Raw genomic sequence first — 14194 nt, 5'->3', positions numbered from 1 at the left:
AATATTTAATTGTTAGGTCTATCTTGTAGGTCATTATCACTTGCAGGGCGACGAGTGCTGTAGGTTTGTGCTACTATTTCTTCATCAGAAAGACTTGTATGTTAAGCGAAAAAATTTTTATTATTATTATTTTTATCTTTTGAAGAAGATTTTGAACGGGTGTTGTGAGTCATGTTTTTATATGTAAACTACATCGAGAAATCTATTTTTGAGGTTATCTTTATAAGTTTTATTGATAGAAAGAGTTTTAATAATAAAGTTTTTCTTTTTTTTCAAGTTTTTCTCTACGCGTTTTTTTCTTTGGTTCCATATGCCTCTGAAATGGTTATTTTTCAAAACATTTATATGAACACGTGGTTTTAGAGCATGTAGATCTTCAATAGTTTTTCAGAAAATAGCAAATTTTTATTGATGTTTAATCAGGAATAACGAGTCCTAATAAGAAATAATAAGCATTAGTGATTCATTGATAAGCCATATAGTTAAGCAATAATAAATACAGTGCTTGAAATACCATTTGGTGACTCTCCTGCATTATTAGTTATAATTCCATGAATTCTAAAAGTGGGTTGCAGTTTAAAATTAAGAATGGAATAATTACATTTTATAAATTTATAAAAAATAATTTATCTGTTATAGGCAAGATTTGTTGTCTTAATAATCAAATATTGTAAGTCAAAACAATGCGTTAATTCCTCCCATAATATACCAGCAGTGACATGCGCAATTTTTCTAAATATTCAATATCCTAATTATCCAAACCTAGAAACTTTCTTAACTTTCTTCATAAGTGTTTCATAAAAGTGGTGTATATTTAATAATTAATTTTGTTCATTTAAAAGTAAAAAGGTTTCTTACTAATTAATAACTTTACCTAAGTTGAATCATTAGAGTCATAAGCACCTGCTTTAATCAAATAAACTTTGCCATCCATGATTTCATGATTTTCTAAAATGAAAATGTGAACTAATAAATATTTTGCGTATTTAAGTGATATTGACCTTCAGTAGGAAGACCATCTGAAGTACTGAGTAATTTTATTTTTCCAGGAATTTCATATTTTTTTATAGGGCTTTAACGCGCAACTCCACTAATTGCAATCAATTCAATCTAAACATTTAATATTATCGGTTGTACATATGATTAAGAAACGTGATCGCAAGCGTGATCAATTTCTGGAAGAGTATCAAAATGAAAAATTATAATCTCATAAGATAAAAATAATTTTTAATATAATCTCTTTGCACTCCAACGAGTCATTCATTCTATTCGCGAAAAATAAATATAAGAATAAAATAACTTAAAATAATTTGTAATCTTAATTTAAAGAAATTACATATTATTATAGTGTAAGGAGAATAGAAACCTATTTTTGAAAATATTACGAGAATTCTAATCAATATATTTATATGAATGAATACTTTAAACCACAATATATAAAAGAAGTTTAAGAATGTTTTTGTTCTTTTTCATAACGAGACAAAGTATTTTTATTAATTTTATCATTCAGAATTTTATTTTTTAGTGAAATATAAGATGATGAGATATTAATAAATTTGGAGAGATCGTAAGGTTTCGTAAGGTTAGTTCAGTTATTATGATCTTCGATTTACTTATAAGTGATATTTGTACCAATGATATGAATTAAAAAATTAAAAATTAATTAAATTGTCATGAATTTTAATTAATTATATAAATATTTTGTGTTAATCATACTGTCCACTTCTTATATAGAGGGAAAAACTTACCCTTTTGGGATAATTAAATTCCCAGTGATATTCGATCTCGGTGTGTTTTAATTTTCTAAAAAAAATTGAATTTTTTTAATAGATTGTCTCATGTCGATTTGCTTTAATATTACTTGTAATGGGAAATCGTGAAATGAAGGTGACATGAGCAAAGAAAAAAGTTACACTAAATAATTTTTCAAATCATCCCACTATACATATAAATGGGATTGGGAGAATCCCAAACCATCCCACCCAAATCCCAAATCCATATCCCATGTCCATTTGTCATAATCCCATTCTATCCCATATCCCATCTCATATCCAATATTAATAGGATTGGGAGAATCCTAAACTAGAGTTTGGAATCGATTAAGGTTAATCGATTAATTAATCGACTAAGACGGTTAATCGATTAAGGTATCTCAAAAATCGGTTAATCGATTAAAATTATCGACCCATAATTCTGGTCAAATTATCTAATGCGGCCCAGAGCTGTGAATTTTTGGTCACGTGTTCTCCGAACTTGGAAGAATTTGTATTAATTTTTTGATGATAATAACAATAAATAAGACTTTCCTATAACTAAATGTATGATCAAAAACAATTTGGTGCAATCTGCGGTCAAAAAAAAAAAAAATTTTTAATATTTTAATATTAATCGATTATTAATCGATTAGGGCCCTTGGTTAATCGATTATTAATCGGTTAAGGTTTTTTTGGTCGGTTCCAACCTCTATCCTAAACCATCCCACCCAAATCCCAAATCCCAAATCCCATTTTTTTCTTGTATAAAACTTATTACTTTTGTTTAATCTTTTATATATAATAAATATTTTCATATGAGACAATTATAAAAACTAAGCTTTTTTATTGATTTTTATTACTTTTTTTAAATAAATAATTATTAGTGATTTAATCACTTAAATATTTATGGCTTTTATGGCTTTTATAAAAATCTTTTATATGAAACAAGTGTTTTAGTCCCTGACGGGACTGTTTAATGTGAGGCAATAACTTGAATTAGAAACAGGGAGTTGTAATTGAACATTTATTGTTATGAATAATACTAATAAATAACTATACATTGTATTAAGAAATGTCAAATTTTGTATTTATAAAATGAATGTTTTTGGTGAAATCATATAATTTGTCAAACCATTGATAAATACACCATCTAATCCTTTGGATTTGACTTGACATAATGCAGAAACTGCTGATGGTATATTTTTTTTCTTTCTTAAAAAAAAAAAATTCTAAAGCAGTATGAAAAGTAATGGTTTAGATATATATATTAATCAGAAAATTTTTTTTTAATATATAATTTAACGTTATATTGTATTTTTTTTTTTAATTATTAGCAGTCACCCGTTGCTTCGCATTGGGACCAATGAGTTTGTTTAAATAGATGGTTATAGTAGTTTTTTGTTTATAACTAGAAATTTAATATGGTAATAATTAGTTAACAAAAAATACAAAAAATAACAAAATAATACGTATTAATGATATAAATTATATTTATAATAATGTATGATTTGACGTTTGAGTGTATAATGAAATTCGGATTAATTAAGGAATTGTTGTAAAAAATAATTATCAATAAAATTGATTAATTTTTAGAAGTATTTTCAAAAAAAAACTTTTAATATTATGAAAATACTACAAATATTTTTATTAATTAATTAATTATAAATTATAATTATTTCTTATAATATTTTATATTACGTCAATCTTAAAACTTATAACCAACTTAGGAAAAATATTTTGAACAATTTAATGTATTAGAAAACTGTTCATTTCATTTATTATTATATCTTTTGATTACTCATTTTTACTCAATAAATTATTTAATTTTAACTAAAATCATTTGAATTAAAATCTTTATTCAAAAATCTGAGTTATAATAATCTCAAATTAATTAATTATAAAATATTGTAAAAATATCAATTTTTTTTTTGATTTTTATGAACTTGAAAAATAAAATCTTAATCATCTTTCTATCAACGTCGGTCAATTTTCCTTACATGTCATATTGATTTTTTTTAAAAAAAATAATAATTTTGTAAATATATTTAATATAATATTTTATTTCTTTATTTAATAATAATAAAAAATTGAAAGAAAAAGAAAAAAAAATCAAAAAAAAATTTGGGGGAAAGAAAAAGGATAAAGAAAGAAATCGGTTTAAAAAAAGGAAATTTCTCCAAAAAAAAGAAAAAAAATAAGTACCAAAAAAAATTCTGAAAAAAAAGGACAATAATTTGGTCCAAAAAAAAATAACAATACGGTCTAACAAAAAAATCAAAAAAAAAATAATATAAAAAAAAATCAGTCTTAAAAGATCTAAACAATAGGATTATTTAATAAAAAAAAAATTTTCAGTTTGAAAAAAAAATGAAAAATTTAAAAACCGCTTTTCTTTTTTTTAAAAAAAAAATCGGTCAAAAAAAATCAAAAAAATTTAGGTAAAATTTCATTAACTGAAATTGGATTGGATGTATGATCGAATAGTTCTTGATCATAAATAGTAAAATAGATCAGGCGGAGGCAGTCACGGGCTCACGGGTTTAATTATATGGCATGGGATTTCAAGTTATGAAGACTAATCCAAAATAGACAAATTTTTTAGTTATATAGATTTAATTATAGATTAATTACAAAATTATTAATATTGTTATATATCTATATAATTAAAAACAATCTCACTAATAAAAAATTTTCACGCAAATTTATTAGTCAGAAACAATATCATTGACTAAAAAAAATCTTACTAAGTATCGAAAAAGCCGTAGGACATAGTTCTAATCTAATTATAGTCTTGACCAAATCCAAAAAAAATAAACAATATTCTTTGAGTTAAAAAAAAAATTCCAAAAATTTTGATTAAAAAAAAAATCCCCTAAAAAAATCCAATAAAAATAAAAAAAAGGAATAAGAAAAAAATTTTGGTTAAGTTAACCGAAAGAAAGAATAATAATAAAAGGAGGGATAAAATAATTAATAAAAAAAAGACTAAAAAGGTAGTTTCAGTCTTTACGGTAAAGATCGAAAAATAAAAAAAATTATTATTATATTCTCAGTAAAAATCATGATTAATAATATTCTCCTTATAAGTTAATTATTCGCATATCTCATACAAATATCCAAGAATATGAAGAATAGATGAAATTTTAAATAATACCTTATATTAGAAGGATTTTAGGAACAAATATTTAAATTTTACGTATATTACAGGACAAATCATTCAAGAAAATTTCCGATACAAATCTACAATCTAACTTCTACACCTTACATTAAATTTACGCCTAAAATTTTGTCAAGAAATCTTATTAAATATTTTCAGTGAACGAAAACAAAAAGTTTAATACATTATATTTTATAAAAAAAAAAAGCTTATTTGCTTATTTCAGTCAAGATTCTTAGAAATTTGTGAGGATACAATGATAAAATCTGTAATCATACAACACAAAGTTATCGGGCTTGATAAGTAATTCATAAATATTAATTTTTATTTTCAAATTATTTAAAGATAGCGGTATGGTTGTAGTTAAAAAGAAATTTTTACATAAAAATGTGCAATAAAAAAAAGGTTCAAAAATAATGTTACACAATTGTGATATTACCATTGTCAGTTGGTTATACGAGTTTTTAATATGATATAATAGCTAACAAACTAAATAATGACGTCACACATAAATTTTTCATATTAGCATTTTATCCCATATCATTTATTTTGTTTATTAATTTATTTATTTTACAAACATAGAGGATTCTAGTGAGTGGAAAAAAAATCTTAATTTAGAATAATGAACTATGATTTCAAATCTTAAAACCAACATTCTGGTAATAAACAACGAAAAACAACGGCGAAATAAAAGCGGTAGCGTCCAAAATATATCAAAAAGAATGAACCGAATGAATAAAATCGAACCGATGAATCGAATGAAAAAAAAATCTAATCGAATGAAAAATAAACGAAATTTTTTTTTTTTTTATAATTAGTAACGCATTTTTTTATTAAATTTTAGGATAGAATCTATTTAATTTACAGAAATACTTAGAGGCATTCGTGCAACACGATATGACCCTATAACAAACCAGTCTATCCTAAATCTAAACTATACAAAATCCGTACTTAAATAAATTAACAAGTTTCTGCTCTTCCTCCCCCCATTTGCTGCGGTTATGGCTGATCCTGACCTCGGATAAATTTGTGCCGTAAATTAGTACAGTAAATCACCTCATCTCTCGCTGATCATTGGTTCCTCCAAAATCATCCGTTACTACTTTTAGAATAAATAAACGAAAAATAAAATATGTTGAAAGAAAAAAAAATAAACAAGAATAATATTATTAAGATTGCTCGAAATTGGTAAAATTATTTAAACATGTTTCACATAAGTATGGCGCCTTAGAATATTGGAGAAATCATCGACTGGTGTAAAAGTTGGTAAGAAGGGTTAAAATAAGGGATTTGAATGTAACTTGGATTAACATTTACAGTAACCTCAGATAGGGAGTGTTTATGCGGGGACTGTAGTGAGTGATAGAGGATATAATGGGTCACAAAGTTGGTAGGAAGAGTCAGAAAGGATTGGAATATAGTTTGGATTAACTACATTGATTGTTATCGGTAATTCCGGAAGGTGAGTTATCTTTATTGATGAAAACTAAATTTTCTTTCTGCCTTATTTCTGTTAGCCGATTTTCTACTTGTTCAGATAGATTCTTGTAAGCATCTCTTATTGCGGTCGTTTCATTGAACCACATCGAACTAATATGAGATGATATTTTCGTCATAGACACATTGTCATCAGTTCTCTTTCTAAGTTCTTTAAGGAAAGCGAGTCTGTATATGAGGTATCTGTTGGGTGCCCTCGATTTAAGTTTATCTTCAGACCTACTGTTCAAGATTTCTTCAACTGTCAGTTCTGGTGGAAATGGTACTTTAAAGAGCGGAATTTTATATTTGGTTGATTTTTTAACGTTCATTTTCAAATATTATCAAAATGAAGGAAAAAGAATTAGAACTTTGAAAATGAAATGGGGTAAACCAGTAGTATATATATTTATTTTTAAATTAGCCTTATCTTTTTCTCTTTCTTTTGGAAGTTAAATGTAAAAAGTCATAAATTTTATATAAAAAGTTTATTATAAATCAATATAAAAAGGCAAACATTACTTTTAAACATGTTAAGATCAATTAAAAAGATTTCATGCATAACATTTCGTTTTAATTGACGAAAATAGTTAGTTCACATGGATAATTTTTTCCGAATTTGAACTTAATAGATAATCTAGTTTTTTTTATATATATAAATAAAAAAAAAATATAATGAATATTTATTAAACAAATGACCAATAGAATTTTTTTTTAAAAAAATACTTGTCCCCTATTATTGATTCTTCTTTTCTTCTTGATAAAACTAATTCCAAAAGGTAAAAAAAAAATCTACAATAATTGTTATCTAAAAAGTAAAAAATAAATAATCGTTATACTTTCGATGAATTCGTCCAAGGTTCCATTTAATTATGGCGTTTGTTGATATTGAATGTTAAATCGTTTAAAAGTATAAAAAAAGTATTTACATATGAATCATAAATCGTTTAAAAGTATAAAAGAGGAATGTGCATATGTATCTTCACCGCACATATATTCTTTATTTACGTTTAATCGGATACGCCATATGCAAAAATGACTGTACAACTCAACTTGGTGCCCCTGTTCACAACTACTATATATGATTATCTGAACGAAGCATTATTTCATCATGCTTACTAAATTGGTAAAAAATTAAAAAAATTGTAACACTTAGTTGGTTACACTATTATCCTTTCTGATAGGATAATGAAATCCGGTATTTTTCTTCATTTTCATTTCTAGAATATATTATTGTAAATCTATGTGAACACGAAAGATTAAATCTATATTTGGGAATTATGAATGTTGTGAATGTTTCAACGAGTAAACTAATTAACCTTCTTCGTCTCATGCATATTTGATTTTCTTTGACCGCAGCAGCAAATCTAATTATTCTATTTTAAATTTTCATGCACGTTGCACATGAATTGATCGTTAAAAAGTAAGGATTTTTATCTAATTTTAGATTAATTCAAGTTATACCTTTTTATAAGCCTTTTTTGATACTTATTTTCCGTACTTTAAATAATTTTTAGCAAATTAAACCAAATTAGATTGATGTGTGTTCACTGTGTTGCTGCCACCAGGTTATGACATGAATTTATGAAACAAAAAAAAACATTACAATGAATTATTTATTTATTTTATGTGAAGTTTGGAAGGTAAACATTACAATGAATGAATGACATATTTTTAATCGTACAATAGAATAAAACACAAATCACAGTCACATGATAATTAACCAATCAAAAATGCGATATTTATATAAAAATTTTAAACGCGCTACGCCTCTTATTTTTTCAGTACAGACATTGTAACAAAGCAAATAAGTTGGAAGCTATTATTTTAATCATTAATTATTTGTATATATTGAAATCAAATATAAAAAATAAATTATAATATTAATTATTTATTAATTAAAACAAGAAACTAAAAATATGACCTGTTTTAAAAATCCAACTATTTTTAATGTAAATTTCAGTATAATAATACTTTATTACTTTGCTGTTTATAATGGATTCTCTTTAAATTATAATCTTTATTCAAATGATACTAAAATAGTAATGCGAGCAAACAACCCATATACTAAACCTATAAAACTACCAATAATATTCTCTTGAATTGTTTTTATCGTCTATAAGTTAAAAAATACATTAAAATAGCCCGGTCGGTCGCATTTTTCGGTCGGATTTAAGTTAATTTTGATTGTGCTGATCAGTTTGTACAACACAACCATTTTTGAACTTTTGGCCCAATTTTTTGGGGGTTTTTTGGTCGAACGCCCAAAAAATAACCAACCAAAATTATATAATTTCTGTTTACATGACATTTAAGAAAAAAAAAGTAAAAAATATATATCACTATAAGGAATTCGAACTAACTTTCAATCTAAAACAGTTCAATTTGCGATGAAAATAAAAAATTTTATTGGATAAATTTTGTACAACAAAATCTGACCGAAAAAATGCAACCGACCGGAAATGAACAGGGCTAATATGTATTAAGCATCTAAAAACAATTTTTTACAAATAAATATATTATATATTACTTAAAAAAAATTAATTATTGACACTAAATATACTGAGTTGTTTCTAGTAAAAAGACTTCGAGTTTAGAGTATACAGTATGTAAAGAGTCTATTTATCGGATTATCGGAACACAAAAAAGAATTAAAAATATCTTATTAATAAAAAGTTCCATATGAGAAAATTGGGATCGGATTGGCCTAGAGAAATCAAAGTTGGTACACTCCCTATAAAAAAATTGGGATACGTTTTTTATAAAGTTTTTATACGATTTTTTTCCTTAGAAATAACGTATCATAATAGGATACGGAAAAATGCACAATTCCGTATCACTAAAAATATGGTTTGGATACGGAATTTGCACGGAATTCATATGGAATTTACATGATTTGATCACTGATTTGATCACGAAATTTATACGATTTGGTCACTGAATTTACTATTTGTATTACAGTTTACTATAATTATATTTACATAAATCTAATTTTACTTTATTAAATTAAATAAAAAATAAAAAATAAACAAAATACAAATACATTATGAAAATTCCCTACTTATTAAAACCACCTATTGCAACGAAAATTATCTATAAGTTCAGGTTCATTTGGAGTCAAACAACCTAAAAAAAACAAAAAAAAAGAAACATAAGAATGTCTAGCTTAATTGGAAACAAAACCCCACCTTCATATAGTATCTGCAATCGTCCAAGTCACCAAAGGTCAGCATTCCTACAAAAAAAGAAAGAGAACTCCAGAATGTCTGACCTACATAAATGAAAAGAATTATGAAGCATCTGATGAAAAAGAAACCAAAACAACAAAATAAATCCAAAACTGACCTACAAAAAAAGAAGACTCTGAAGCAACAAACTGAAACAACCTACAAAAAGAAAAGAATCTGAACCCAACTTACAAAAAAAAAAAAAAAGAAAATTTGAACTGACCTAAAAAAAGAAAAAAATCCTAAACAATCCTACAAAAAGGAAAGGACTCCCAAACTGATCTCGAAAAAAGAAACTGAATCTTCTCACAAAAAAAAATCTGCTGGCCTATGAAATAAAAAAAGGGATATATATAAATAAAAAAGAAAGGGGAATAAAGAATAAATCAAAAAAAAATATTTTTTTAAAAAGAGGGTAACGAAGTTAGGAAAGTTAAAAAAAATTTTTTTTTTCTAAAGGGAGGACGTCAAAGTTAGAAAAATAAAAAATTTTTTATAAAGAGGAAATAGAAATAGAAAGAAAAAATTTTTTTTTAAAAAAAAAGAAGAGTGGGAATAGTGGGAATAAAAGAATAAAATCAAAAAAAAATTTTTTTTTAAAAGGGGGGTGACGAAAAAAGAAGAAAAATTTAGAAAAAATAACAAAAATAAGACAAGAGAAAAGAGAAGGAAGGGAAAGACAGAAAGGAAGATCGGAAGATCAAACTCATCAAAGTAAGGGTTTATATAAAAAACAAAAAACGTATCATAACAAAACAACAAACAATCACGTGATCTCGTGTTATGATACGAGATTTTTGTAAAATTATTTTCTAAAAATATTAAGTTTAAAAATTCCGTATACATTCCGTATGATTAATTTTTTCCGTATACATTTCGTATACATTAGTTTTTTTAAAAAATGTTCAAAAATGAATTGCTTATTAAATATACGGAATTTGTATACGGAATCTATAGAAACGTACATAAAATGTATACAAAACGTTTCCTTTCCGTATACATATTTCTTATAGGGCACGATTATCACTCATCGTAGTATAAAAGACTTGAAATGTTTTTTCCTATTTTGTATTTCCTGCGCATTGTCCTACAATTCTTTTAAAAGTAATCATGATGAATATTCTCCATTTGGATCATAAATAAAAAAAATTTTTTTTTTTTATGTATCAAGAATCGAAATTTTTTGTTTGTTTAAACAAAATTATCTGATAAATTGCAAATAAAAAATGCTAAATTTACGCAATTCATTGTTTATAGAATGTACAACATATTGAATAATAGAATTATGTTTTTACAATTTATTGTGTTGAAAAATGCACAAAATTTTGAACAATTAATTGCCGCATTGCTAATTATGCAGACAATGCGCTTTTACAGGGTACGCAATATCAATTTTTTTGTGCCAATGCTGTGCATAAAAAATTTCGTGATGGTAATTATAAAAATGATAAATTATTATAACTTTATGAAATTTTTAAGATACTTTGACAATACCTATAATACATTTTTTTTATTTATATTATCAATGAATTAACAATTCTATAAAACAATCATTATAATGCAGTCAAAATATAGTGTAATATCTCGTCGTGATACTGGAATAAAATCGGATCAATTCATTAAAAAAAAAGGATCGTCATCTATATAACTAAAAAAATTTGTCTGACGTTTGGATTAGTCTCCGTATAAATAATTTGAATTGTGTGACTTGAAATCCCATGCCATATAATTAAAACCCGTGACAAGCCTCCGCCTGATCTATTTATGGTCAAAAACTATTTATCACACTGCGCCTCGTTCTATGTTACAATTGCGAAGTGTTGCAGGTAAGACAATATTCCGTTCCATTTTTATAGCATTCGCCATGCAACCCGTAATTCCCATGTTTTCCATCACAAATAGGACATGATGAATCCCACGGCTGAGCAAATGCAAAATTATAATTATCAATCCCTCTAAAACTATTCTGGAATTTCAAGTATGTGAAACGTTTTGATAATTAATTCTGGATCGGATTTGATCTCAATAGCATTGCGAACAACTAATTTTGCGAGCACGCGAAGCCCTTACAGTTATCACGTTACATGATGCTAATAAAAAAAATTTCTAATATATATAAGAACAAGTTAAAGGATGATTTATTCAAAGCTTTATTTTTACTAGTTCATAGTATCATGTGACTTTTTTACATTCTTTACTCTCGACTATATTAAAATACGATAAAAAAGCTGTTACATTAATATAAAACATAATATAAAACAATATAAAACAATACATTAATATAAAAAATTGAAAATAATTAGCAATTATACAGTAACTGTTACATTAGTAGAAAATAATTAGCAATTACACTAGTAGAAAATCTATTCGTTACAACATTAAGCAGTTTTATGGTTTATCGCCTACTGCGACAATTCTTATAGTGTGTTTGGTCCTTTCGGGAAATTTAATACCGTCTTCCCATTCATTTGGAATATTAATGGAAGGGACTTTCGGGACGTATAATATTCCGACTAATTCGCACCTATAATCGCCTACTTCGCCATCTTTACTGTTCAACGCTTCAATCACGAACCCAAGTGAAGCAAGTCTGATCAATAGTTGTCGATAACCATGATGTAGGTTCTTGGTTGTTAATTTAATTTCACCTATCTCAATTGAGACATTATTCATATCATAACTTGTTGGTCTTCCACGAACGTCCAATTCAAGAACTTTGTTGAACGGTGCCTAAAAAATTATACATAACAAACAAGAGTCAGTATATTATAACAATTTCAAATCACATTCTCAAAAGTGTGTATATAAATACATGATCGTTCTCTATAGCTATTTTTGGGTCCATGATATACGAAGTGATCAGCATAACACCCAAGAATTCTGTATTTGCGAGAAATAGACGATTTTGTGACGAACCGGTAGATTCTAATTGGCAAAATTAAGTTAAATTTTGATTTACTATCATACTTCAGTCTAAATAAACTTACTCTTTTCATAAGCTTTCCAGGTATCAAGAGCTGCTGCTGCATTGTCAGCGAGGGTATTGAGATTTTTAATAAAATTATTATTTTTGGGTAATGAACGAATATAACTTATTGAATCTTCAAGTTTCTTTCTCATATTTTTAATCTGTTCAAGAAGTGCAAAAAATTATGGTAAATAACTACCATGTGCAATAACCATCTCATAATAATTTATATTCACTTACATAAATATGATTTGCAAGTTTATCAGCACGATATGCTTGAATAGATATTTGAGAGTCGTACTTTGGGTTTTCATTGGAGAATTTTTTCCGTGGTAAAGAAAGTTGTACAAGATCATTTAGATCTGATATTTCAAATTTGGAGGAGTAATGGGAACTGCTTATTTTTGCAATTTCTTGACGAGCGGATATTTCATAAACGTTTTCTAATTCAGTTCTCATAAGATCGACTTTGCCATCAAGATTTCGAAGTGCACTCTCCAAATCTGTGAATATAGTTTAATAAAGGAAAAGGTTATTTAGAAGCAATGGATATCAAAAAATCAAGTCAGGATAGTTCACTCGCGTTGACTATTTTATTATGACTCACTTACCAGCAGTAGGTTGCTCTACGATAACGTAATGTGTTTTTTGGGCGGGGTTGACAATAAGAAGCAGGAAACACAAGAATAAGTAAGTATTCGGTATTGTTGGCGAATATGACCGAGAAGACGAAAAAAATTATGCCATATCACGTTGGCTAAATTTTTGACTCACCGGAGAGATCAGGCGCTTCTACAATAATGTGTATAAGATCTTCGGAAGGCGCTTGATTTTCAGGCCAGTAAGTGACAATTTTTCGCATATCCTTCATTAGAGAAACATCGTCATTCTCATCCTCGTTACCCTGAAGGTTCAAGTTTTGAACATCAGAAATATGTTCGTCATCAACAGGGTTTTTAAGCTTTAAAAGCTTAAGTCTGTCCGGAGTGAAATTATCAAACTCGGGTTCTCTGGCTTTCTTGATAACTTTCTTAAGCTCAGAAATACGATTATCCGTTCCTATGGTAACCCTAAAAATAACAATTTCATGAAAAAGTAACCAAAGGTTGATGGTCATTCCAGAAATTGTAACTTCAGACATTTTGTACGTTATTGTGTTATTGTTTGTATGAAAGAAATTTTTTTTGTAAAAAGGGGAAATTTGGGGTATATATGAGAAATCGACTATTGCACAGATTGTTCTGATCAGTTACATAAACGGTTTCGTTATTACAACTATGATGCATTGCGATTGAAGCATGGTCTTAATGACGACGTCTTTAATAAAATCAGCTGATCTAGCAATAATGAAAAATCACGTGATACGTTCGATAGTTATTTTTCAAAGAATTTATAGTTAGCAAGTAAAATATTTTGAGACAGAAAAAACTCTCTCCCAAAAATATTGGAACAATTTTTTTATAAAAGCACCATGACGTGACGTTGGACGTTTATTTTCATATAATTATAACAAAAAAACGTTCGTTTTCTAATAAACTTGAAAGAGTTTTTACCAGAAATGAAAATAATACAACATAAAAAAACCAAGTAAAATTATTGGAATATAATTACT

At 26.5% G+C, this 14194-nt stretch overlaps 2 protein-coding genes across 2 annotated transcripts; both read right to left on the bottom strand.

The window, feature by feature from the left end:
* Positions 1–6338: 6338 nt before the first annotated feature.
* On the bottom strand, positions 6339–6719 carry OCT59_009794 (uncharacterized protein; the record flags this gene model as incomplete). Its single annotated transcript, XM_025311708.1, has 1 exon — positions 6339–6719. One exon carries the CDS (start codon positions 6717–6719, stop codon positions 6339–6341), a length of 381 nt encoding a protein of 126 aa, XP_025169027.1.
* A 5283-nt stretch (positions 6720–12002) lies between these two features.
* OCT59_009793 (uncharacterized protein) lies at positions 12003–13723 on the bottom strand (the record flags this gene model as incomplete). The annotated part of the gene is made up of 6 exons (XM_025327899.1): positions 12003–12344; positions 12427–12539; positions 12602–12743; positions 12823–13085; positions 13194–13208; positions 13357–13723. The coding sequence occupies 6 exons, from the start codon at positions 13721–13723 to the stop codon at positions 12003–12005; spliced, it is 1242 nt and encodes a 413-aa protein (XP_025169026.1).
* Between the last annotated feature and the right edge of the window lie 471 nt (positions 13724–14194).

The sequence above is a fragment of the Rhizophagus irregularis genome, chromosome 18 (assembly GCF_026210795.1).
Source record: "Rhizophagus irregularis chromosome 18, complete sequence".
In the NCBI taxonomy this organism is placed as follows: Eukaryota; Fungi; Glomeromycota; class Glomeromycetes; order Glomerales; family Glomeraceae; genus Rhizophagus; species Rhizophagus irregularis.
This window is presented reverse-complemented; position numbering and strand designations above follow the sequence as displayed.